A 25,512-nucleotide genomic window follows, 5' to 3' on the forward strand; every position below is an offset into this window, starting at 1 on the left:
TATGACAAAATATGAGGACAAAATGCATATTCTCTTACGACTATGACAAAATATGAGATCAAAATTTAAAGGTGGTCTAGGAGCTGGAGGCTATAACAAAACGAATCCCTCTGGATGCCCCTCTGCTCTCCCTTGTGCCTCTCTCAAGCTAACATTCTCCCTTGTCTTAGCACATAGTTGCTGCATACGATCTTGCTCTTGTTTGAGTCCATCTATCTTAGCACATAGTTGTTGCATCTCTATCTGATGAATTGTCTCGAGCTCTCCTAGCGTACGATTTTGCTCTACTTTGAGTGCATCTATCTTAGCACATAGTTGTTGCACAGGATGTTGCTCTACTTTGAGTGCATTTGTCTCAGTAAATAGTAATTGTAGGTGCACTGGTGGTTGATGAAGACGAAGCAACAGTGCAAAACGTATTTGATGGTTGCGATACAGAGGAGGATTGAGTTGCTGAGGAAGTGGGCGGATTTCCCACCTGAGTGTTGGAAGGCGTGGGTGGAGTAAATGCTATGCCCGGAGTGCGGAAAGACAGATCCACATCCAGAGCAGAAGATTGCGAAGGGATTGCAAAGAATGGCGTAGGTGGACAAACCGTAAGGGTGTCGAAGAGAGCCGTAGGCGGGTAAGCCGTAGTGCCGCCGAAGAGAGGCGTAGACGCGTAAGTCGCAATGCCGGGGAAGGATGGTGCAGGCGCGTAAGCCGCAGTGGCACCGAAGAAAGGCGTAGGCGCGTAACCCGCAGTGGCGATGAAGGGGGCACCAGGGGCGTAAGTCGCAGTGACGCCGGGGAGAGGCGTAGGTGCATCAGCCGCAGTGACTGATACGGGGAATTCGAATCCTCTGTTCGCCTTGGCTAAAGTTCAAGTAATGCCGAAAAAGGATTAAAATTGAAAACTGAATCCTTGGACCCTAGGGTTTTGTGAAATAAACAATCTGTCGCTCCTGTAAGCGTGTTACCTGGTTTGGTTTGTTAAAGCATTCTCCACTGGGATTTATATGATATCATAGGACACCAGTTGGGTTGGATAGGATTGGCCGACCATATAATAATAGAGGATTTATTGTTTTATTTTAAACAAATCTTTAAGATTTCAAGCGGAAACAAATTAACCTTAATTCACCACGTAGGGCTAGTGTATATTTGTGCTGATTATTTATTATAATTTTGCAGTATTGTTAGTTGAAAATTATATTATTTTAATTATATTTGAGTCTTATAAATTATAACTATTTTATTTGAAGAAAATGATATTTAATTATGAAATATTAATTATAATTCTAATTTTAATAATATAGTAATAATAATTATTTAGGTTATTTAGTGTGGCTATTGTTTATTAAATTTAAGCATTTCTCATTGTTATCATATCTATGGCTTCTAGAATGATACTTTGGGGGAAGGCAATTACTTCTTTAATGACGTTTGAACTGGCTTATTCTCAAGTCTTATAATTGACAATATATAGAGTAGGGTTTCTTTTATAAAATATATAAAATGTGAGTTTGTTTTTTAATCTACAAAGTAGTTTTATTATGTTCTCTTGGTTTTGTATGAGAGCATAGAGGCAAAACAAAGCATTTGGTATTTCATTTATTGAGAAAGATACTAAACTTGGATTTTGACGAAAATCTTACATACTAGTTGAATCATCTTGTCCCCAATTTTGCATCACTTGATATAAACTTAATTGTGGTTCATATATTGTAGAGAGCTAAAACACAATATAGAATATAGTATAATAGATGAAATTTAATGTTCATGGGATTTCTGGATTTTAAAAAGAAATGGATGAGGTGTCATTAGCCAATAGAATATTTACTCTTATGAATAAATAAAAGTGTACTTCAATTTTTATATTTTTTAATAAAAATGTTTGTAATAGTTTCCCTTACATATAACTATTAGTCAACGGACAACTAAATCATAATATAGAATATAGTATAATAGATGAAATTTAAGATGAAATAGTTTGATTACTTATTTGCGTGGTGTGAATCAAATCCCTATAAAATAGATAATAAATTTTATTATGTTTTCAGAAATAAAATTTGTAGAAATTTTATATTATATAAAAGAGTCACTTTTATTTACATTTTTTTTGGTTGGGTAGTAGGCCGAAGCCGATATTTTATCACTTTATATATAATATTATGAATAGATAATGAAAAAAATTAAAATAGACATATATTTGCTATTATGTCTATAGTCTAAATCCACATTTCTTAAGATATAAAATTGTGAAAAATATTTTATAGCCATTTGATTGGCCAAAACAATTTGAGACAAATTTCATTAACTACAACAGTCACTTTTTTAGACAAAATTTCCATACATAATCTAGATCAATGGGGTAGCTTCTATAATATAAAGATCTAAATAAATATAAAATGTTTGCCCTAGCCATAAGGGTGCAACAGGGCAACACAAAGGTGTGCTATCAAAAATATAACTTACATATCATACAAAATATTTTAGAAACAATTTTTTGTGCACAAAAAAACAACTCCTCATGGATAAAATTTAACTTTAGCCTTTTTTTTTTCTTTTTTGGAAGATGACATTAGTAGAATTTGGTGTATTCTTGAAGGAGACCTTTTCCTCTTGACCTATATCCATGTATGCTGAGATTGGGAGAAGAAAAGTAAATTTTGATCCACCTCATTTAGGGGGAATTTCTCCTCATATCCTTTAAACAAACTAAGTCAACATGATCATCACCCTTCCTAATCCTAAATGTCCCATTAAGTAGTGATTCTTTTAAACAAGCAACAAAAAATGTTGGTAGGATGTGATTTCTTCTCTGTGAGAAAAGATTGGATCTCTATATAAGAACAATGTAATATGCATCTCAAGTAAAAATCGTTGCACCTTGCACATGTTGTTTATTTGGGGAGAGAAATAGAAGTTCCAAGTGAACAAGTTGGAAAAGGGAGCTAGAAGAGCTTGAAACCATCTTAGGGTAAACTAGATAATGGTTAGATTTGGCATCAATGCACCACATGGGAGTCAGGTGAGACACCTAAATAGAAAATTTTAACTATTGACATAATGATGTATGATGAGTCAAGTAAAAAAACACCTCCTACATTTAAAAGAATTCCTTTCATAATCTACATATTTCGACTAGACTCTCTTGCAAAGTTTCAATGAGATATCAACTAGGAGGCCCATGTAAAAATTTATCTCTACACAAACTCAATCACATGTGGTAATTGCATAATTTATTGGTTCTTTTACAAAACATGTAAACTTACACAAACCATTTCCAATCATTCTCAAACAGTTCAACTCCAAAAAAAGTAGAGGGAGATCTTTTGATATTTATCTGATTTCTTTCACTGATGGTGTTTGTCAAGGTTGTGTGCTTGGTAAGAATGTCAAGGATTCTTTTACTTTGAGTAGAGACCACCATGCTACAGTAAATTGGACCTAGTTCATAGTGACTTCATGTTCTTTCTCACTCCATTTTTTTTGGGGGCCAAATATATGCTTGCATCCAATGTTGAATTCTCTAGGCGTACATGGGCGTAATTTCTAAAGTAAAAGAGTGATGTCTTTAATTTAATTAGCATGTATAAAGCATTTTTATAGAAGTATTATGGTCTTTCTATTAGGAAGATATGCACAAATAGTGACAAGGAGTATGTGAATTTGAAATTCCAATACTTTTGTTTTAATCATGGCATCCTTTTTGGCTACTCTTCTAGGGAGAGTTTTAATGACTAAATGGTCTAGGAGAATAGCATTTGAAGGTACATCTAAATTTGCTTTCCTAAAATTTATCCCCATTCAGTTATACTAGAATAGATTATGTTTATCAAAAGAACCAACATTCTCTTGGGCTTCTCTTCAAGGGAGAATTTTAACTACTCAATGGTTTAGGAGAATAGGCTTTTAAGGTCCATCTATATGTGTTTTATGTGAACACCATGATGAGTAATTCAATCATATCATTTTAGGATGTCTCTTTTCACAAAAATAGTAGAGATGGTTGTGTTCCGAACTAGGATGAATCACTTCTCTTCCTAATGACATCCTTAACCTTTTTAAAAGTTGGTCAGAGTTAAATAGGAATTGTATATATGGAGGTCTGATGATTATTTTCCCCTCCATTATCCTATGGAAACTATGTAAAGAGAGTAACTAAAAAAATTTCCAAGAAAAGAAGATGATTTGAGAGTCATTCATCAATAAGGTGGAAGTTGCTAATGTTGAAGTGATGAATAGTAGAATTGGAGGTCTTTTGAAAAGGAAAGTTTAATTTTCAAATTAGAATCGCTCTATTAGAATGAAATGGTTTAGATTGAAGATTCCTCTTTGCGTTGACAATGGGGATCAAATAAGTAAAATAGAAAGAGAAAATCATGTTTGGTCCACTCCTAAGATAGGTTGGGATAAATTGAATTTTGATATTTCTTCTCAAGGTAATCATGGAACCTTTAGAGATGGTTGTGTAGTTCATGCCTATGATGGTTCAATTTTAGCTAAGTTGGAAAAGCATCTAGAAGATGACACAAATAACATAGCTGAACTCAAAGCTCTACTGGAAAGGGTACTTCTTTGCAGAGAGTTAAACATAAATATTTCAAAAATAGAAAGGTATTTCACCATAATAATTAATGCCTTGAGGGCAAGCTCTACTACAAATTGGATACTCAATTCATTTGTTGGGAAATAAATTGAGGTAATTAATTCCTTTGAAGAAGTAATCTTCAATCATATCTCTTTTCCCAAAAACAGTAGAGATGGTTGTGTTCCGAACTAGGATGAATCTTTTCTAGACCGGTGTTTGTATTCTAGTGTATTTTAATTTTCATAAATTTTAATATTTGATTTTATATATAAATTATTCGTTAGTAGCTCATTTATTGTGAGCATCAATAGGACAATATTTGGGTATGCTTAGTTTTTATTTCTTTTCTTGAGATATGTATTTAATTTCTTACCTTCTAGAAAATTAAACCTTGGATAAAGTTTTCTACCCAATTTTATTCATTGCCCTTACTTTCGATGCTATTTATAATATAATATAAACATTATACTAAAAATATACATTTTTCTTAAAAGCATAATCTTAATTTAATAATTTTTTTTTTTATAATTATTCATGAAATAGTTTAACTATTTATTTGGGTACTATGAATCAAATCCCTATAAAATAGCTAATAAATTTTAATATGTTTTCAGAAATAAAATTTGTTGAAATTTTATATTATATAAAAGAGTCACTTTATTTACATTTTTTTTTTGCTAGGTAATAAGCCGAAGCCGATATTTTATCACTTTATTTATAATATTATGAATAGATAATGAAAAAAATTAAAATAGATATATATTTGTTATTATTTCTATAGTCTAAATTCATATTTCTTAAGTTATTAAATTGTGAAAAATATTTTATGGCTATTTGATTGGCCAAAACAATTTGACACAAATTTTCTTCACTACAACAGACACTTTTTTAGACAAAATTTCCATACATAAACTAGATCAATGGAGTAGCTTCCATAATATAAAGATCTAAATAAATATAAAATGTATGCCCTAGCCATAAGGGGTGCAACAAGGCAACACAAAGGTGTGCTATCAAAAATATAACTTACATATCATAAAAAATATTTTAGAAACAATTTTTTGTGCACAAAAGAACAACCCCTCATGCATAAAATTTAACTTTAGCCATTTTTTTTCCTTTTTGGAAGATGACATTAGTAAAATTTGGTGTATTCTTGAAGGAGACCTTTTCCTCTTGACCTATATCCATGTATGCTTAGATTGGGAGGAGACAACTAAATTTTGATCCACCTCATTTAGGGGGGATTTCTCCTCATATCCTCTAAACAAAGTAAATCAACATGATCATCACCCTTCCTAAATGTCCCTTTAAGTAGTGATTCTCTTAAACTAGCAACAACAAATGTTTGTAGGATGTGGTTGCTTCTCCTTGAGCAAAGATTGGATATCTATATAAGAACAATGTAATATGCATCTCAAGTAAAAACTCTTGCACCTTGCACATGTTGTTTATCTGGGGAGAGAAATAAAAGTTCCAAGTGAACAAGCTAGCAAAGGGAGCTAGAAGAGCTTGAAACCATCTTAGGGTAAATTAGATAATTGTTAGATTTGACATCGATGCACCACATGGGAGTCTTGTCAGACACCTAAATTGAGGTATTTAATTCCTTTGAAGAAGTAATCGTCAATCATATCTATAGAGAGGCCAATCTTCTGATAGATCGTTCGGAAAATTGATAATTAGATGGAATTGAATTCAGAAATCTGGGATCAGTTGGAAAACTCTCGTTCTATACATGGGTGGTTATATTTTAAATTTAAGCTTTATTTCTTTGTGGTATAACTATTGGAAAGGGTAAAAATTCTTAGGGATAGATGGTGTCAAGGTTATAATTGGAAGTAGATGCTTGTTCTCAATTTCCCCAAGGGTAGTTGATGTTGAATTTTAGATTCTTATTTCTCTATGTTATAGTTCTTTGATAGGGGTTGAAAAAGATAAGAATTCAGAGGGGTAGACAACATTGAATTCCTAATCTAGAAGTACATGTTTGTTCTCAATTTTCCTAGGAGCGGTTAATTTTTTGTTTTTAATTCTTAGTGTCCTAAGTTCTAGCCATTTGATAGGGGTTGAATGTGGTTGGTAGTGTGATTAGAGAAAATAGGCAAGTAGCTAAGGTGGTCTATTCCCACTTTATGTCCCAACTATCTATTCTTGTCATTAAAACAAAAATAAAACACCATACATAGTATGAGGCTTGATAATTATATCTCTTATTTTAATATCTTAATCTATTGAGTACATTCCTTATATCTCATTTATAGTTTCTATCTTCTATTCACTATTCTTCTATTCCCCTCATCATGTTTTTAACCTCATTGGCAATGGCCTACTTATATATCCTATTAGGGATGCAACCCCTAGATGATATCCCTAAGAATAATCTCTTTCCTTAGTTACATATTCAGGAACTGTGTTAACATATCATACCCTTATCTCTCTAGACTGGTATTTGTAGTCTATTTTAATATCAAAAATAACTATATTGAAACTAAATATAGTTTTATTCTATATGTAATATTCACATATATAAAATTCTATATTACAATTGCATTTATCCCCTTAACTAAGTTTTTTCAAGTTTTTTTAAAATACTTAAATAATCTTCATTTATATGAGTTATTTGTTGGTACCATAAAAAAAAGATTCTTCTAAAAATATCTTTCTCTTTAGAATAAGAGTCCACTTAAGTGCTTAAAAAATTATGACCACTGAAAGTAGAGAAGCCAATATTCTCTGTCATTGGTTATGATAGTGGAGCTACATACTTTATAAAGTATACAAACAAAATAAGCATTTTATTGGAGAGGTGGCAAAATAGTGCATCTTTCATTTTGCTTGTCGTGGGAACGAACCGTCAGCGTGAGCATGTTCAAGTGGTCATGTTTACGCTAGGTGTGCCCTTGTCTTTCTTCCCAAGATGTCCAATTGTTACGAGCCACCTCGTAGCGACGTTTTCCCTTGAGCGCTCAAAGCAGAAAAAAATGGTCAAACTTTGACGTAGCGTAAGTCGGAGACCGTGGTACTTATGGAAGATCTATTTGAACCTATGCGGTTATGTTGTCACTGCCTACAAAAATTCTATCTTGGATTTAGACTATTCCTACTAGCCCTTTAAATCAGATAATTCTATAATAACTGAAAACTTTCCTAAAACACTTGGAAAAATGATACAAGTTTATTATAGATGTATTTATAGTCAAATGGTACAAATTTAGGCTCTCAAAATTTGCAAATCAGGCCCATGGACACTTCATATATAAAATTTGGCATCTTATATAAATGATCAAGCTCATTATTGATTATATTTATAAAATTTTGCATCTAAATATGCAAATTAGAACTCGTCGTTTTTTTATACAAAACTTAACATCTAGATATGCACATTACAACTCACTGTTGTTTTTTATACAAAAATTACCATCTAGATATGCACATTACAACTCATTGATATTTTATATAGAAAATTTGGCATCTACATATGTACATTATAGCTCATATGCATATTACAGATCATATGCATGTAGAGAACATCCAAAAAAGCGAAGTTACAACATTTCACAAAAGATATATACAAAGTTGTCAAATTTATTCTACCATATTATAGAATTATTCTTCTAGTTGCCCCAAAATCAATCAAGTGAACCTTCTAGATCAGCTCTAACCCATAGTGTCTCAAGTATTGCCTCGTGGTCTGATTCATGATCTTTCCACAAATCCTTGTTAAGATGTCTACCACGATATTTAATCAAATGAATATTTGTTGCAAGAAGAAGGTTTGAGTAATAAAGAATATTTCTATGTGTCTCAAAGTCCTCAAATAAGCAGGCATTAGAATTTTTGATAGGGTACCTGCATTTTATAGAAGGATAATGCCAAAATCAATACAATGACTGCTAAATAAATGAGTTTACGAGGTCTCAATACAACTCAACACAACAACGGTACCTTCGAAGCCATGTCCCTGTCACAACAACGGATCCTATTGGGTACTCAATACCCTCTCCATCAACCACTGTAGAAGTCAATTTCTTTTTGGCCTCAATACAACGACACAAAAAAATAATTTGTTCCTTCTTCATTGTTCTCATCTATAATAAATGCATATACATGACCTGCATTTAATAGAAGGATATAATTTAATACTAATAAATTAAGCTTAAAATTTTAGCAAATTGCAACCTTTACCTGGTTCAACTATGTCTGATACATGGTCAAAATCCACTGATGCTTCAATCTGGTTCATTTGTAGTGCTCTATGAAGTTGATATGTAAGTAGGGTTTCCAAAGGTCTACAAGACCATTGATCAACCCACTCTCTTGATTCAAATTCATCCCACAAAAAATGCATATAGGAAGAGCAAAAGCATGCAATATGTCTAGTATAAATAACTAGTGATGTTGCATTTGAACTTCTAAATGAATGCATGTCACTTGATCTAGTAAGTGTACAACAATCTAGATAGTTTTCAATGTTAGATTCACTTATTAACCAAAAATATCTAGAAACCATAGACATACCTTCATTAACTGGTCCCATCATAGAGCTACACCATTGCACAATTATTTTTGCATCGATTAACATTGCACCACCATTGTACTTCAATTCCTAATTTTTTATTTTTAATTCTTAGTGTCCTAAGTTCTAGCCATTTGATAGGGGTTGAATGTGGTTGCTAGTGTGATTAGAGAAAGCAGGCAAGTAGCTAAGGTGGTCTATTCCCACTTTATGTCCCAACTATATATTCTTGTCATTAAAACAAAAATAAAACACCATACATAATATGACGCTTGATAATTATATCTCTTATATTAATATCTTAATCTATTGAGTACATTCCTTATATCTCATTTATAGTTTCTATCTTCTATTCACTATTCTTCTATTCCCCTCATCATGTTTTTAACCTCATTGGAAATGGCCTACTTATATATCCTATTAGGGATGGAGCCCCTAGATGATATCCCTAAGAATAATCTCTTTCCTTAGTTACATATTTAGGAACTGTGTTAAGAGATCACACCCTTATCTCTCTAGACTGGTGTTTGTATTCTATTTTTTTTTCAAAAATAGCTATATTGAAACTAAATATAGTTTTATTCTATATGTAATATTCACATATATAAAATTCTATATTACAATTGCATTTATCCCCTTAACTAATTTTTTTCAAGTTCTTTTAAAATACTTAAATAATCTTCATTTATATGAGTTATTTGTTGGTACCATAAAAAAGAGATTCTTCTTAAAATATCTTTCTCTTTAAAATAAGAGTCCACTTAAGTGCTTAAAAAATTACGACCACTGAAAGTAGAGAAGCCAATCTTCTCTGTCATTGGTTATGATAGTGGAGCTACATACTTTATAAACTATACAAACAAGATAAGCATTTTATTGGAGAGGTGGCAAAATAGTGTATCTTTCGTTTTGCTTGTCACGGGAACGAACCGTTAGCGTGAGCGTGTTCAGGTGGTCATGTTTACGCTAGGTGTGCCCTTGTCTTGCTTCCCAAGATGTCCAATCGTTACGAGCCACCTCGTAGCGACGTTTTTCCTTAAGCGCTCAAAGCGGAAAAAAGGGGTCAAACTTTGACATAGCATAACTCGGAGATCGTGGCACTTATGGAAGGTCTGTTTGAACCTATGCAGTTATGTTGTCGCTGCCTACAAAAATCCTATCTTGGATTTGGACTATTCCTACTAGCCCTTTAAATCAGGTAATACAGTAATAACTGAAAACTTTCCTGAAACACTTGGAAAAATGATACAAGTTTATTACAAATGTATTTATAATCAAATGGTACAAATTTAGGCTCTCAAAATTTGCAAATCAGGCCCATGGACACTTCATATATAAAATTTGGCATCTTATATAAACGATCAAGCTCATTATTGTTTATATTTATAAAATTTTGCATCTAAATATGCAAATTACAACTCGTTGTTCTTTTATACAAAACTTAGCATCTAGATATACACATTACAACTCATTGTTGTGTTTTATACAAAATTTAGCATCTAGATATGCTCATTACAACTCATTGATATTTTATATAGAAAATTTGGCATCTACATATGTACATTATAGCTCATATGCATATTACAGCTCATATGCATGTAGAGCACATCCAAAAAAGCGAAGTTACAACATTTCACAAAAGATATATACAAAGTTGTCAAAATTATTCTACCATATTATAGAATTATTCTTCTAGATGGCCCAAAATCAATCAAGTGAACCTTTTGGATCAGCTCTAACCCTTAGTGTCTCAAGTATTGCCTCGTGGTCTGATTCATGAACTTTCCACAAATCCTTGTTAAGAGGCCTACCACGATATTTAATCAAATCAATATTTGTTGCAAGAAGAAGGTTTGAGTAATGAAGAATATGTCTATGTATCTCAAAGTCCTCAAACAAGCAGGCATTAGAATTTTTGATAGGGTACCTGCATTTTATAGAAGGATAATGCCAAAATCAATACAACGACTGCTAAATAAATGAGTTTAAGAGGTCTCAATACAACTTGACACAACAACGGTACCTTCGAAGCCATGTCCCTGTCACAACAACGGATCCTAATGGGTACTCAATACCCTCTCCATCAACCACTCTAGAAATCAATTTCTTTTTGGCCTCAATACAACGACACAAAAAAATAATTTGTTCCTTCTTCGTTGTTCTCATCTATAATAAATGCATATACATGACCTGCATTTAATAGAAGGATATAAGTTAATACTAATAAATTAAGCTTAAAATTGTAGCAAATTGCAACCTTTACCTAGTTCAACTATGTCTGATACATGGTCAAAATCCACTGATGCTTCAATCTGGTTCATTTGTAGTGCTCTAGGAAGTTGATATGTATCTAGAGTTTCGAAAGGTCTACAAGACCATTGGTCAACCCACTCTTTTGATTGACATTCATCCGACAAAAAATGCATACAGGAAGAGCAAAAGCATGCAATATGTCTAGTATAAATAACTAGTGATGTTGCATTTGAACTTCTAAATGAATTCATGTCACTTGATCCAGTAAGTGTAGAACAATCTAGATAGTTTTCAATGTTAGATTCACTTATTAACCAAAAATACCTAGAAACCATAGACTTACCTTCATTAACTGGTCCCATCATAGAGCTACACCATTGCACAATTATTTTTGCATCGATTAACATTGCACCACCATTGTACTTGAATTCCTCTATGGTAAGAGCTCTTTTCACACATGCTCCCACACCATCATGCTCTGCCTTTCCATAGCTTGCCTCAATGAAATTTGGAAAATGTTGCACACCACTTGTCACATGCATCCTAGTCAACTAGTAGAACATCCTTACATTCTTGAATTGTGCAGTGCAATTGTCTGACCATATTAAGTGTTGGTTGTATCTTATATCTCTTTCCCTTAAACTATGATAGAAGACTGTAAATAATCCTTGCACAAACTCTGAGGAATGAGTATGATCATCTGTGATATAGAAGTGATATTCTCTTATAACCTTTCTGTCCTCCTCGGTGCTATGATGTGCATGCATGAATTCTGTGTACAAAAATTGTAACTTGTGTAGAGTGGTAATACATAGATTGTAAGAAAATAATATTTAATTATGAAATATGAAATATAATTCTAATTTTAATAATATAGTATTAATAATTACTTAGGTTATTTAGTGTGGCTATTGTTTATTAAATTTAAGTATTTCTCATCGTTATCGTATCTATGGCTTCTAGAATGATACTTTGAGGGAAGGCATTTAGTTCTTCAATGACATTTGAACTAGCTTAGTCTCAAGTCTATAATTGACAACATATTATATGTATTCTAAATTATCATTTGACTGAAGCTACAAACATTAACACTCTCTCTTAGCTAGGGAGGATGATCAGATAGAATGTGTAGTGATCTCCCATGTCAACACTTATGGCCCTCACCATAGCTACACAAAACAATATTAACACTCCCTCTTAGCTAGGGAAGATAAAATCAATGCAAATGCATTAAGTCTAGATTAATTATGGAATAGAGAAAATATTATCTCACTATGATATCAGGAAGTATGGTATAAACAAGAATATCAAGGCATGGGATATTCACCATAACTCAAAAATATCATCTCATGATATTGGGAGTATTTGCATCAACCATATGATGCTCATGACAGGGGAGTATAGTCTCAAGGTGTGAATTTGCCTCCGTCAGCAATTATATTCACAAGCTCTTGTGTGGATTGCCTTTGTCAGTGATTCTATCCATAAGCTCTTGTGTGGATTGCCTCAGTCGATGATTCTATCCATGAGCTCTTACGTGGATTGCCTCAGTCAACAATTCTATCCATGAGCTCTCATGTGGATTACCTCAGTCGATGATTCTATCCACAAGCTCTTATGTGGATTGCCTCAGTCAGAGATTCTATCCATGAGCTCTCACATGGATTGCCTCAGTCAGTGATTCTATCCACAAGCTCTTAAGTGGATTGCCTCAGTCGGCAATTCTATCCATGAGCTCTCACGTGGATTGCCTCAGTCGGTGATTCTATCCACAAGCTCTTATGTGGATTGCCTTAGTCAGTGATTCTATCCATGAGCTCTCACGTGGATTGCCTCAGTCGGTGATTCTATCCACAATCTCTTAAGTGGATTGCCTCAGTCGGCGATTCTATCCATGAGCTCTCACATGGATTGCCTCAGTCGGTGATTCTATCCACAAGCTCTTACATGGATTGCCTCAGTCGGTGATTCTATCCACGAGCTCTCATGTGGATTGCCTCTGTCGGCGATTCTATCCACAAGCTCAAGTTATTGTAAGATCGTCACCTTCCAATAACCTCAAAAATACAAGTGGAAATCATTTGGAAGTCGTCACTTCCTTATGATTTACGCAGGGCCCATAAGGCATTAAATGATTTCATTAGTATAATAATCAATTGAATCAAGTTTTACCTCATAAGTGTTTCACCTTTAATAGTGAAAATCCCTCTCAATCACTATGATCAAAATTGTCACAAGTTGACTAAACCATCTGCTCCCTCTGAAGCTCAAGTTCTTGTATCAACCTCTTGTCCTCTTTTGAAATGTCAGACTCCTTTTGCACCTCGTCTCAATCATCAATTCGTTTATAAGCATCAATTTATTTCTCCCTTTAACTCAATTTTATTGTGATTTCATCCTGAAGGTATGTCAGAGAGAGATTACAAATAGCTCATAAACTAAATTATCTCGAACAGAAATACCAATGATAGAAGCATACAAGATTTTACTAGCCAATATTATAGCATAAATTACAAACTCAATAATTCATGTGCCTTAATAAAACATGGAATACTTATCTTAAGTTTAAAACATTTCCTTTCATAAGGTGAGCCCATATAAGAAATATCACACATGAATCATCTCTCATCATAATTCCCTTTGAATGATGTAGAACATTTTCATAATTTTGATCAACACTTTCATTATGATCTGCCACTTATAGTCATTAATAACTTTTGAAATTTACCACATTTTTCCAATCTCTTCGGTGTGATGTTAGAAATATAATTAAAAACATTTCCTCCAAGTTATAGCCAGATCCAACAGTTAAAACAAAAGTTATGATATTTTCCCCAAAACTGCTAACCCTATGTAGGGTTTCAAGTGACCTGCACCAAAGTCGTCATATCTTGCACAAAACTGAATCAAATTTTATGAGATAAGCATATTTGAAAACTAGGAACACAGATCTTTCCATCCATATATTATAGTCCTCATTTTGAGGCCAACCAAGGGTCGTACAATGGTATATTTCAGACTGAAAATTCTAGAAAAAAACTGAATTCTCCAAACCTCTCCAACCTCCAAATTAAACTTCACAAGCCTGAGCTCTGATACCATGTTGATTTTCCCAGGTTTTATTAGATCTATTTTAATTTATATATATGATTCAATCTGATACTTGCATTCTAGGAATTCTATGTGTTCTCAAATTGAATAACATTATACTATTTATATTCCTTTGGAGAGGCATGTCCTTGAACGAACATGTCTCTCCTTTAACTATAATAATTTAATCAATATTATAATGTTTCATCAATCAATTATTAATTTATAATAATATAATAGATTAATATTGAATATTAAATTTTATATGAATAATAATAATATAATAATATAACATAATAATATATTATTATTATTCAACATATATTATATGTATTCTAAATGATCATTCGACTAAAGCTACAAACATTAACAAAAAGTATACTTCAATTTTTATAATTTTTAATAAAAATGTTTGTAATAGTTACCCTTACATATAACTATTAGTCAACGGACAACTAAATCATAATATAGAATATAGTATAATAGATGAAATTTAAGATGAAATAGTTTACTTATTTATTTGCATAGTGTGAATCAAATCCCTATTAAATATATAATAAATTTTATTATGTTTTCAGAAAAAAAATTTGTTGAAATTTTATATTATATAAAATAATCACTTTATTTACATTTTTTTTTGGCTGGGTAATAGGTTGAAGCCAATATTTTATCGCTTTATATATAATAGTATGAATAGATAATGAAAAAAATTAAAATAGACATATATTTGTTATTATTTCTATAGTCTAAATTCATATTTCTTAAGTTATAAAATTGTGAAAAATATTTTATAGCTATTTGATTGGCCGAAATAATTTGACACAAATTTCATTATCTACAACAGTCACTTTTTTAGATAAAATTTCCATACATAATCTAGATCAATGGGGTAGCTTCTATAATATAAAGATCTAAATAAATATAAAATGTATGCCCAAGCCATAAGGGGTGCAACAAGGCAACACAAAGGTGTGCTATCAAAAATATAACTTACATATCATAAAAAATATTTTAGAAACAATTTTTTGTGCACAAAAGAAGAACTCGTGGATAAAATTTAACTTTAGCCTTTTTTTTTCTTTTTTGGAAGATGACATTAGTAGAATTTGGTGTATTCTTGAAGGAGACCTTTTCCTCTTGACCTATATCCATGTATGCTCAGATTGGGAGGAGAAAACTAAATTTTGATCCACCTCATTTAGTGGGAATTTCTCCTCGTATCCTTTAAACAAACTAAATCAACATGATCATCACCCTTCCTAAATGTCCCATTAAGTAGTGATTCTTTTAAACAAGCAACAAAAAATGTCGGTAGGATGTGATTGCTTCTCCTTGAGAAAAGATTGGATATCTATATAAGAACAATGTAATATGCATCTCAAGTAAAAACCCTTGCACCTTGCACATGTTGTTTAATTGGGGAGAGAAATAGAAGTTCCAAATGAACAAGTTGGAAAAGGGAGCTAGAAGAGCTTGAAACCATATTAGGGTAAACTAGATAATGGTAGATTTGGCATCAATGCACCACATGGGAGTCTTGAGAGACACCTAAATACAAAATTACTTTCATAAGCTACATATTTCGACTATAGTCTCTTGCCAACTTTCAATGAGATATCAACTAGGAGGCCCATGGACAAATCCATCTCTACACAAACTCAATCACATGTGGGAATTGCATAATTTATTGGTTCTTTTAAAAAATATGTAAACCTACGCAAACTATTTCCAATCATTCTCAAACAGTTCAACTCCAAAAACTAGAGAGGGAGATCTTTTGATATTGATCTGATTTCTTTCACTGATGGTGCTTGTCAAGGTTGTGTACTTGGTAACAATATCAAGGATTCTTTTACTTTGAGTAGAGCCCACCATGCTACAGTAACTTGGACCTAGTTTGTAGTGACTTCATGTTCTTTCTCACTCCATTTTTTTTGGGGGCCAAATATATGCTCACATCGAATGATGAATTCTCTTAGCGTACATGGGCATAATTTCTAAAGTAAAAGAGTGATGTCTTTAATTTAATTAGGATGTATAAAGAATTTGTAGAGAAGTATTATGGTCTTTCTATTAGACAGATATGCACAGGTAGTGACAAGGAGTATGTCAATCTAAAATTCCAAGACTTTGTTTTCATCATGGCATCCTTTTTGGCTAGTCCTCTAGGGAGAATTTAACTGCTAAATGGTTTAGGAGAATAGCATTTGAAGGTTCATCTAAATGTGTTTTGTTAAAATTGATCCCAATCAATTATACTAGAATAGATTATGCTCACCAAAAGAAGCAACATTCTCTTGGGCTTCTCTTCAAGGGAGAATTTTAACTACTCAATGGTTTAGGAGAATAGGCTTTAAAGGTCCATCTGTATGTGTTTTATGTGAACACCATAATGAGTAATTCAATCACATCCTTTTAGGATGTCTCTTTTCCCAAAAATAGTAGAGATGGTTGTGTTCCGAATTAGGACGAATCACTTCTAGACCGGTGTTTGTATTCTAGTGTAATTTAATTTTCATAAATTTTAATATTTGATTTTATATATAGATTACTCGTTAGTAGCTCATTTATTGTGAGCATTAATAGGACAATATTTGGGTACGCTTAGTTTTTATTTCTTTTCTTGAGATATGTATTTAATTTCTTACCTTCTAGAAAATTTAATCTTGGATAAAGTTTTCTACCCAATTTTATTCACTGCCCTTACTTTCAATGCTATTTATAATATAATATAAACATTATACTAAAAATATACATTTTTCTTAAAAGCATAATCTTAATTTAATAAAAAAAATTTTATAATTATTGATGAAATAGTTTAATTATTTATTTGCGTAGTGTGAATCAAATCCCTATAAAATAGCTAATAAATTTTATTATGTTTTCAGAAATAAAATTTGTTGAAATTTTATATTATATAAAAAAATCACTTTATTTACATTTTTTTTTGCTGGGTAATAGGCCAAAGCCAATATTTTATCACTTTATTTATAATATTATGAATAGATAATGAAAAAAATTAAAATAGATATATATTTTTTATTATTTCTATAGTCTAAATTCATATTTCTTAAGCTATTAAATTGTGAAAAATATTTTATGGCTATTTGATTGGCCAAAACAATTTGACACAAATTTCATTCAGTACAATAGACACTTTTTTAGAAAAAATTTCCATACATAATCTAGATCAATCGGGTAGCTTCTATAATATAAAGATCTAAATAAATGTAAAATGTATGCCCTATCCATAAGGGGTGCAACAAGGCAACACAAAGGTGTGCTATCAAAAATATAACTTACAAAGGGTAAAAATTCTTAGGGATAGATGGTGTCAAGTTTATAATTGGAACTAGATTCTTGTTCTCAATTTCCCCAAGGGTCACTGATGTTGAATTTTGGATTTTTATTTCTCTATGTTGTAGGTGTTTGATAGGGGTTGAAAAAGAAGAACTCCTCATGGATAAAATTTAACTTTAGCCTTTTTTTTTCTTTTTTGGAAGATGAAATTAGTAGAATTTGGTGTATTCTTGAAGGAGACCTTTTCCTCTTGACCTATATTCATGTATGCTCAGATTGGGAGGAGAAAACTAAATTTTGATCCACATCATTTAAGGGGTATTTCTCCTCATATCCTCTAAACCAACTAAATCAACATCATCATGACCCTTCCTATATGTCCCATTAAGTAGTGATTCTATATAAGAACAATGTAATATGCATCTCAAGTAAAAACCCTTGCACCTTGCACATGTTGTTTATTTGGGGAGAGAAATAGAAGTTCCAAGTGAACAAGTTGGCAAAGAGAGCTAGAAGAGCTTGAAACCATCTTAGGGTAAACTAGATAATGGTTAGAAGACGACACAAATAACATTGCTGAACTCAAAGCTCTACTGGAAGGGGTACTTCTTTGCAGAGAGTTAAACATAAATATTTAAAAAATAGAAAGGTATTTCACCATAATAATTAATGCCTTGAGGGTGGGCTCTACTATAAATTGGATACTCAATTCATTTGTTGGGAAATAAATTGAGGTAATTAATTCCTTTGAAGAAGTAATCTTCAATCATATCTATAGAGATGCCAATCTTATGATTGATCATTTGGAAAATTCATTGTTAGATGGAATTGAATTCAGAATTTGGGATCGGTTGGAAAACTCTTATTCTCTCCATAGGTGGTTAGATTTGAAATTTGAGCTTTATTTCTCTGTGGTATAACTATTGGAAAGGGTAAAAATTCTTAGGGATAGATGGTATCAAGTTTATAATTGGAAGTAGATGCTTGTTCTCAATATCCCCAAGGGTAGCTAATGTTGAATTTTAGATTCGTATTTCTCTATGTTATAGTTGTTTGTGGTGCAGGAGCACCTAGGCCTCATTTTCATCACAGGTTTGAGAGCAAGTTTGATTTTTATTAGTTTTGAGTTGGAAAGTTTTTCTAAGATGTTTTTGTGTTGTTATAAGTTGTTTGGATGAGTTTTGAACTCATTGTGTTATCATGTTTCCTGTTTTCATCTTTTTGCTCAAAGTTGCCAGTTCGGAGTTGCCTGGCAAAATGTTGTCAAAAGTGAGTTTTCAGTGTGTTTTTGTTGTGGAAAGTTCTTATACATGTTTGGTGTTTGGTTTTTAGGTTTGAACAGTGTTTTTAGGTGATTTGTAATCTTTGGGGTCAACCTTGCATCATCTAGGCATTAAAAGTTGTCAGTTTAGACATGAAAGTGTCAAATTTGAGTGCTCTTGGACTTGTACCTATCCATATAGGAGGATAAGTGACATTTAGAGGTATTTATTCTCTTGTTTGAACCATTTTAAGGGTTGATAATTTGGAGATATCAAGCATTTTGCAAACTTGCACTAATTTTACCTTGTTTTTCCCTATGTTTTGACTCCATGTGAGTAGCAGTTCGTACAATTGTTGTACGTAGCCGTACTATTTTTGCATTTTCCAGTTATTTTATGTTTCTTGAAGCTTTTCCCTTTGGTGGCATTGAATTTCATTACATTTTGAGTTTTGTGCAAAATTATTTAGTTTTGACAGTTTCAAAACCTTATCTAGGAAATTGGCAAGGATGCTTGACCAACTTGGCTTCTTGAAGCCCTAAATGTTCATGGCTTCCCAAGAACCAGTTGTTCAACTTGTAAGATATGCATATACATGTTTTTCTTTCGAAAATGCAGGTGAAAGAAGTTTTGTGGCCATGGAGCCCTAGGCAAGTGTGCCATTTGGCTAGGGTCTTTGAGGAAGTTTGATGCTTTGCTCTTCTATAGCAAATGCATTCTTCAGATAATCAGACCTGTTTTGATCCTTAAGGTTGAATGTAAGGGTAAAGAGGCTTTCTAAGCCATAATGAGGATGATTGCATTTTCAGTTTGTGAAAATGATGTAAAAAATAGTGAGTCACTGTTTTGGAGTTGATTTTCCATTCACTTGCTTACTCTCCATCATATGTTGGGTTTGTTAAGCCTTGTACCTCCTTCTAATTACTTACAAACAAGATCAAGGAGTGGTTTTTGTCTTGTCCATGTGTTTGAGGTTTCCAAGATCAATTAATGATCCTTGAGGCAAAATTGTAATGCCTAGCTGGCTGCCACAGTCAACTATGACTGATTTTTGCATTTTTTTTGAAGTTGTATATGAAAGTTTCCTCTTCAAAATGGCAGGTATGAAGGTAAAAAAGCAACTAAAGGTAGAGTATTTTTAAAGAGCACAAGCCAGACCTTTGGAAAAGAATTTTAACAGTGGAAAGTGCAGGCCTAAAGTGTAAAAAATAGTGAAAAGGGAAAAGTGCAGTGACAACTAGTTGACAGTGAATGTTTCTTTTCTTTGTAATTGCCTAATGCCTTTTGTGCAGGGCTAATATGATTCCTTCTTTTCACTAACGTTATTCATGTTTACATGCTTCAAATTGTAATTGGTTCTCATCCAAAAATTGTGTTTGTAGAGGCAAGAATGAAAAATTGTCAATGTTGCATACTCCTTATGAGCAACTTTTTGTAAAACCTTGTTCTCTGACCTTCGGAGGTGTAAATTGCTTTATTGTGGCCTAATTAGAATGTGACATGGTAGAACCAAGTTTGTGTGGTTCATATTGAAGGTCTCTAACTTGTAAGTCAATTTTTGCCATTAAAACCCTTGAAAACCCTTCCTTTTGCACCCATTTTTGGGACAGTCATGGAGAAGGCCTAATGAGCCCTAAAACTTAGAAAATATTCAATAAATCTCAAAAGGGTATCCAAATATGAAGTCCTTTTTTTTTGGAAGTCCATCGTTGGAGCAGAGTGAGCATAAAACCCCAAAAGGAGGGCTAATTCCTTGTACCTCGTTTTAGGCCTAAAACTTGGATTTTTGTCAAATCGGGTATATAAAGGGAAGTTGTAAAGCATACAACCCATCAAGACCAGTTGAAACAAGTTAATCTTGAATTCCTATAACACTTTGGGTGAGATGGACTCCAAAGCTTAGTTTGTAGCACTTGTGAAGGACTTCTACACCCCAAAACGTAGAAGACCAAAGACACCCATTGGGGGTAACACTTGTCACAAACTTGTAGATCAATAAATGGAGACCTTGTGCAATCAGAGAATAGATCATGATAGAGGAATGAATTCCAATTGAGTGAGTAAGGTGTTAGATTACCAAGCTAGAGAAACTATGGAGTTGAAGCCCTTGAGCAACCAAGAAGTGTTTGACTTAGGGGTAGCTAGGTTGTCTATAAACCTTTTGCACTCTGATTTAAGTAACAAAACCTTGAAACTAGTAAGGACCTATTACTTAGTGAACATACAAGCCACTTGGGCAACCTTCTTGCATTACCTCCCTATTATAGTGGTATCAGAGCTCAGTTACACTTGGGGAGAAGTAGCAATTTGGCAACCATGGTGACAAATGCAGAGCTAGCAAAGAAAATGGAAGACTGGGAAGAAGAAAATAGGTTACTCAGAGTGAAGCTAGACCTCCTAGAGCAGAAGTTTGGTGAATTAGAAGTGAAGGCAGATGAAGTCAGCAATAAGATAGAAGGAACAGAAGACAGGGGTAAGCTACTAGCTATAGAGGATGAAATCCCTCTACCAAACCCTGTGATAGAGAATGAACCCCTTTTGAAAGCCTTGAAGCCTATGAGTGGGAGAACACTAGAAGAAGTCCCACTATTCAATGGTAAAATGGACCCAGAAGTGGTCATGGAGTGGATTGAGGGGCTTGAGAACCATTTTGAATGTGATGGTGTGATAGAGGCCCAAAAAGTGAAGGTGGCTAAATCTAGGTTGAGAGGAGCTGCCTTAACATGGTGGAACTTCATTCAGGATGAATGTGAAAAAGAGGGCAAAAAGCCCATAGCAACTTGGAAGGGAATGTTGTCCAAGATCAGAGAGACTTACATTCTAGAGGACTATGAAATACAGCTCCATAGAAAAAGGCAAAACCTTAGGCAAAAGGAGTTAGATGTCAGTAGTTACACCAAGGAGTTCCAGAAACTATGCCTTAGGTCAAAGATCCAAGACAATAAAAATGTCAAGGTTGCTAGGTATCTCAATGGTTTGAGATGGAACATACAGGAAGAGTTAAGTTTTTTGTGTCCTATAATAGTTCAGAAGTGCTACCAACTTGCACTCAAGGTAGAGGAAAGGAGTAGGAAGAAGCAAGAGTAGCATAATAGAGGTAGAGGAAGAGGAAGAGATGGTCGAGGCCATCGAGGCAGTTTTGGGGGAAGACACATAGATCAAAGGTCCCAGGGGGAATCTAAGCTTATAGAGCAAGGCGGGGATTATCAGAGCAAGCCCAACTATAGGGGTAGGGGTAGATCTAGTGGCCCAGGTAGAGGGTCTTACTTCTCCACAATGAAATGCTATAACTGTCAGAAATTGGGTCATCTTGCTTATAGGTGTCCAGAAAAGCCTAGTTCTTCCCATGGAGGTGAAAAGAGAGTAAACTACGTTCAAGAGGAAGGAAGTAGTACAAGAACTCCAGCAATGCACCTAGCACCCGAAGATGGTGAGAGTCTAATGATGAGGAGAGTATTGATGCAAGAACCTCACAAGTGTGAAGTGTCTCAGAGAATAGCATTGTTCAGGATAAAGTGCAAAATCTTGGGCAAGGTATGTAAGGTGGTTATAGATTCAGGTTCCATAGATAACATTATCTCAGAGGAGGATTGAGTTGCTGAGGAAGTGGGCGGATTTCCCACCTGAGTGTTGGAAGGCGTGGGTGGAGTAAATGCTATGCCTGGAGTGCGGAAAGACAGATCCACATCCAGAGCAGAAGATTGCGAAGGGATTGCAAAGAATGGCGTAGGTGGACAAACTGTAGGGGCGTCGAAGAGAGCCGTAGTGCCACCGAAGAAAGGCGTAGGCGCATAAGTTGCAATTATGGGGAAGGATGGTGCAGGTGCATAAGCCGCAGTGGCACCAAAGAAAGGCGTAGGCGCGTAACCCGCAGTGGCGATGAAGGGGGTACCAGGGGCATAAGTCGCAGTCTCGCCGGGGAGAGGCGTAGGTGTATCAGCCGCATTGACTGATATGGGGAATTCAAATCCTCTGCTCGCCATGGCTAAAGTTCAAGTAATGCCGAAAAAGGATTAAAATTGAAAACTGAAGCCTTGGACACTAGGGTTTTGTAAAATAAACAATCTGTTGTTCCTGTAAGCGTGTTACCTGATATGGTTTGTTAAAGCATTCTCCACTGGGATTTATATGATATCATAGGACACCAGTTGGGTTGGGTAGGATTGGCCGACCATATAGTAATAGAGGATTTATTATTTTATTTTAAAAAAATCTTTAAGAACGTAGGGCTAGTGTATATTTGTGCTAATTATTTATTATAATTTTGCAGTATTGTTAGTTGAAAATTATATTATTTTAATTATATTTGTGTCTTATAAATTACAACTATTTTATTTGACGAAAATAATATTTAATTATGAAATATTAATTATAATTCTAATTTTAATAATATAGTATTAATAATTACTTAGGTTATTTAGTGTGGCTATTGTTTATTAAATGTAAGTATTTCTCATCATTATTGTATCTATGGCTTCTAGAATGATACTTTGGGGGAAGGCAATTAGTTCTTCAATGACGTTTGAACTGGCTTAGTCTCAAGTCTTATAATTGACAACATATAGAGTAGGGTTTCTTTTATAAAATATATAAAATGTGAGTTTGTTTTTTAATCTGCAAAGTAGTTTTATTATGCTCTCTTGGTTTTGTATGAGAGCATGGAGGCAAAACAAAGCATTTGGTATTTCATTTATTGAGAAAGATACGAAACTTGGATTTTGACGAAAATCTTACATACTAGTTGAATCATCTTGTCCCCAATTTTGCATCACTTGATATAAACTTAATTGTGGTTCATATATTGTAGAGAGCTAAAACACAATATTGAATATAGTATAATAGATGAAATTTAATGTTCATGGGATTTCTGGATTTTAAAAAGAAATGGATGAGGTGTCATTAGCCAATAGAATATTTACTCTTATGAATAAATAAAAGTGTACTTCAATTTTTATAATTTTTAATAAAAATGTTTGTAATAGTTACCCTTACATATAACTATTAGTCAACAAACAACTAAATCATAATATAGAATATAGTATAATAGATGAAATTTAAGATGAAATAGTTTAATTATTTATTTACGTAGTGTGAATCAAATCCCTATAAAATAGCTAATAAATTTTATTATGTTTTCAGAAATAAAATTTGTAGAAGTTTTATATTATATAAAAGAGTCACTTTATTTACATTTTTTTTGGCTGGGTAATAGGCCAAAGCCGATATTTGTTATTATTTATATAGTCTAAATTCACATTTCTTAAGTTATAAAATTGTGAAAAATATTTTATAGCTATTTGATTGGCCAAAATAATTTGACACAAATTTCATTCACTACAACAGACACTTTCAAAATTTCCATACATAATCTAGTTCAATGGGGTAGCTTCTATAATAAAAAGATCTAAATAAATATAAAATGTATGCCCTAGCCATAAGGGGTGCAGCAAGGCAACACAAAGGTGTGCTATAAAAAATATAACTTACATATCATAAAAAATATTTTAGAAATAATTTTTTGTGCACAAAAGAAGAACTCCTCATGGATAAAATTTAACTTTAGCCTTTTTTTTTTCCATTTTGGAAGATGACATTAGCAGAATTTGGTGTATTCTTGAAGGAGACCTTTTCCTCTTGACCTATATCCATGTATGCTTAGATTGGGAGGACACAACTAAATTTTGATCCACGACATTTAGGGGGGATTTCTCCTCATATCCTCTAAACAAACTAAATCAACATGATCATCACCCTTCCTAAATGTCCCATTAAGTAGTGATTCTTTTAAACAAGCAACAATAAATGTTGGTAGGATGTGATTGCTTCTCCTTGAGAAAAGATTGGATATCTATATAAGAACAATGTAATATGCATCTGAAGTAAAAGCCCTTGTACCTTGCACATGTTGTTTATTTGGGGAGAGAAATAAAAGTTCCAAGTGAACATGTTGGCAAAGGGAGCTAGAAGAGCTTGAAACCATCTTAGGGTAAATTAGATAATGGTTATATTTGGCATCAATGCACCACATGGGAGTCTTGTGAGAGACCTAAATTGAGGTAATTAATTCCTTTGAAGAAGTAATCATCAATCATATCTATAGAGAAGCCAATCTTATGATAGATCATTTGGAAAATTCATTGTTAGATGGAATTGAATTCAGAAATTTGGGACCGGTTAGAAAACTCTTGTTCTCTCCATGGGTGGTTAGATTTGAAATTTGAGCTTTATTTCTCTGTGGTATAACTATTGGAAAGGGTAAAAATTCTTAGGGATAGATTGTGTCAAGTTTATAATTGGAAGTAGATGCTTGGTCTCAATTTCCCCAAGGGTGGTTGATGTTGAATTTTAGATTCTTATTTCTCAATGTTATAGTTGTTTGATAGGGGTTGAAAAAGATAAGCATTCATAGGAGTAGAAAACATTGAATTCCTAATCTAGAAGTATATGTTTGTTCTCAATTTTCCTACGAGCAATTAATTTTTTTTTTAATTCTTAGTGTCCTAAGTTCTAGC

General features: G+C 33.2%; 1 protein-coding gene across 1 annotated transcript; it reads right to left on the reverse strand.

The window, feature by feature from the left end:
* Positions 1–355: 355 nt before the first annotated feature.
* LOC131053151 (uncharacterized) lies at positions 356–22,983 on the reverse strand. The gene is made up of 3 exons (XM_059218763.1): positions 22,624–22,983; positions 11,692–11,830; positions 356–855 (listed from the first exon to the last, which is right to left on the reverse strand). The coding sequence occupies exons 1-3, from the start codon at positions 22,981–22,983 to the stop codon at positions 356–358; spliced, it is 999 nt and encodes a 332-aa protein (XP_059074746.1).
* Between the last annotated feature and the right edge of the window lie 2,529 nt (positions 22,984–25,512).

This window comes from Cryptomeria japonica, chromosome 4 (genome assembly GCF_030272615.1).
Source record: "Cryptomeria japonica chromosome 4, Sugi_1.0, whole genome shotgun sequence".
Classification (NCBI taxonomy): domain Eukaryota; kingdom Viridiplantae; phylum Streptophyta; class Pinopsida; order Cupressales; family Cupressaceae; genus Cryptomeria; species Cryptomeria japonica.

Coding starts and splice junctions, on each gene's coding strand:
- LOC131053151 (XM_059218763.1), bottom strand. CDS start 22,983: ATGGCGAGCAGAGGATTTGAATTCCCCATATCAGTCAATGCGGCTGAT. Junction 11,831..22,623: donor CCACGCCTTCCAACACTCAG/GTGGGAAATCCG, acceptor AGCTATGGAAAG/GCAGAGCATGATGGTGTGGG. Junction 856..11,691: donor GATGGGACCAGTTAATGAAG/GTAAGTCTATGG, acceptor CTTGAACTTTAG/CCAAGGCGAACAGAGGATTC.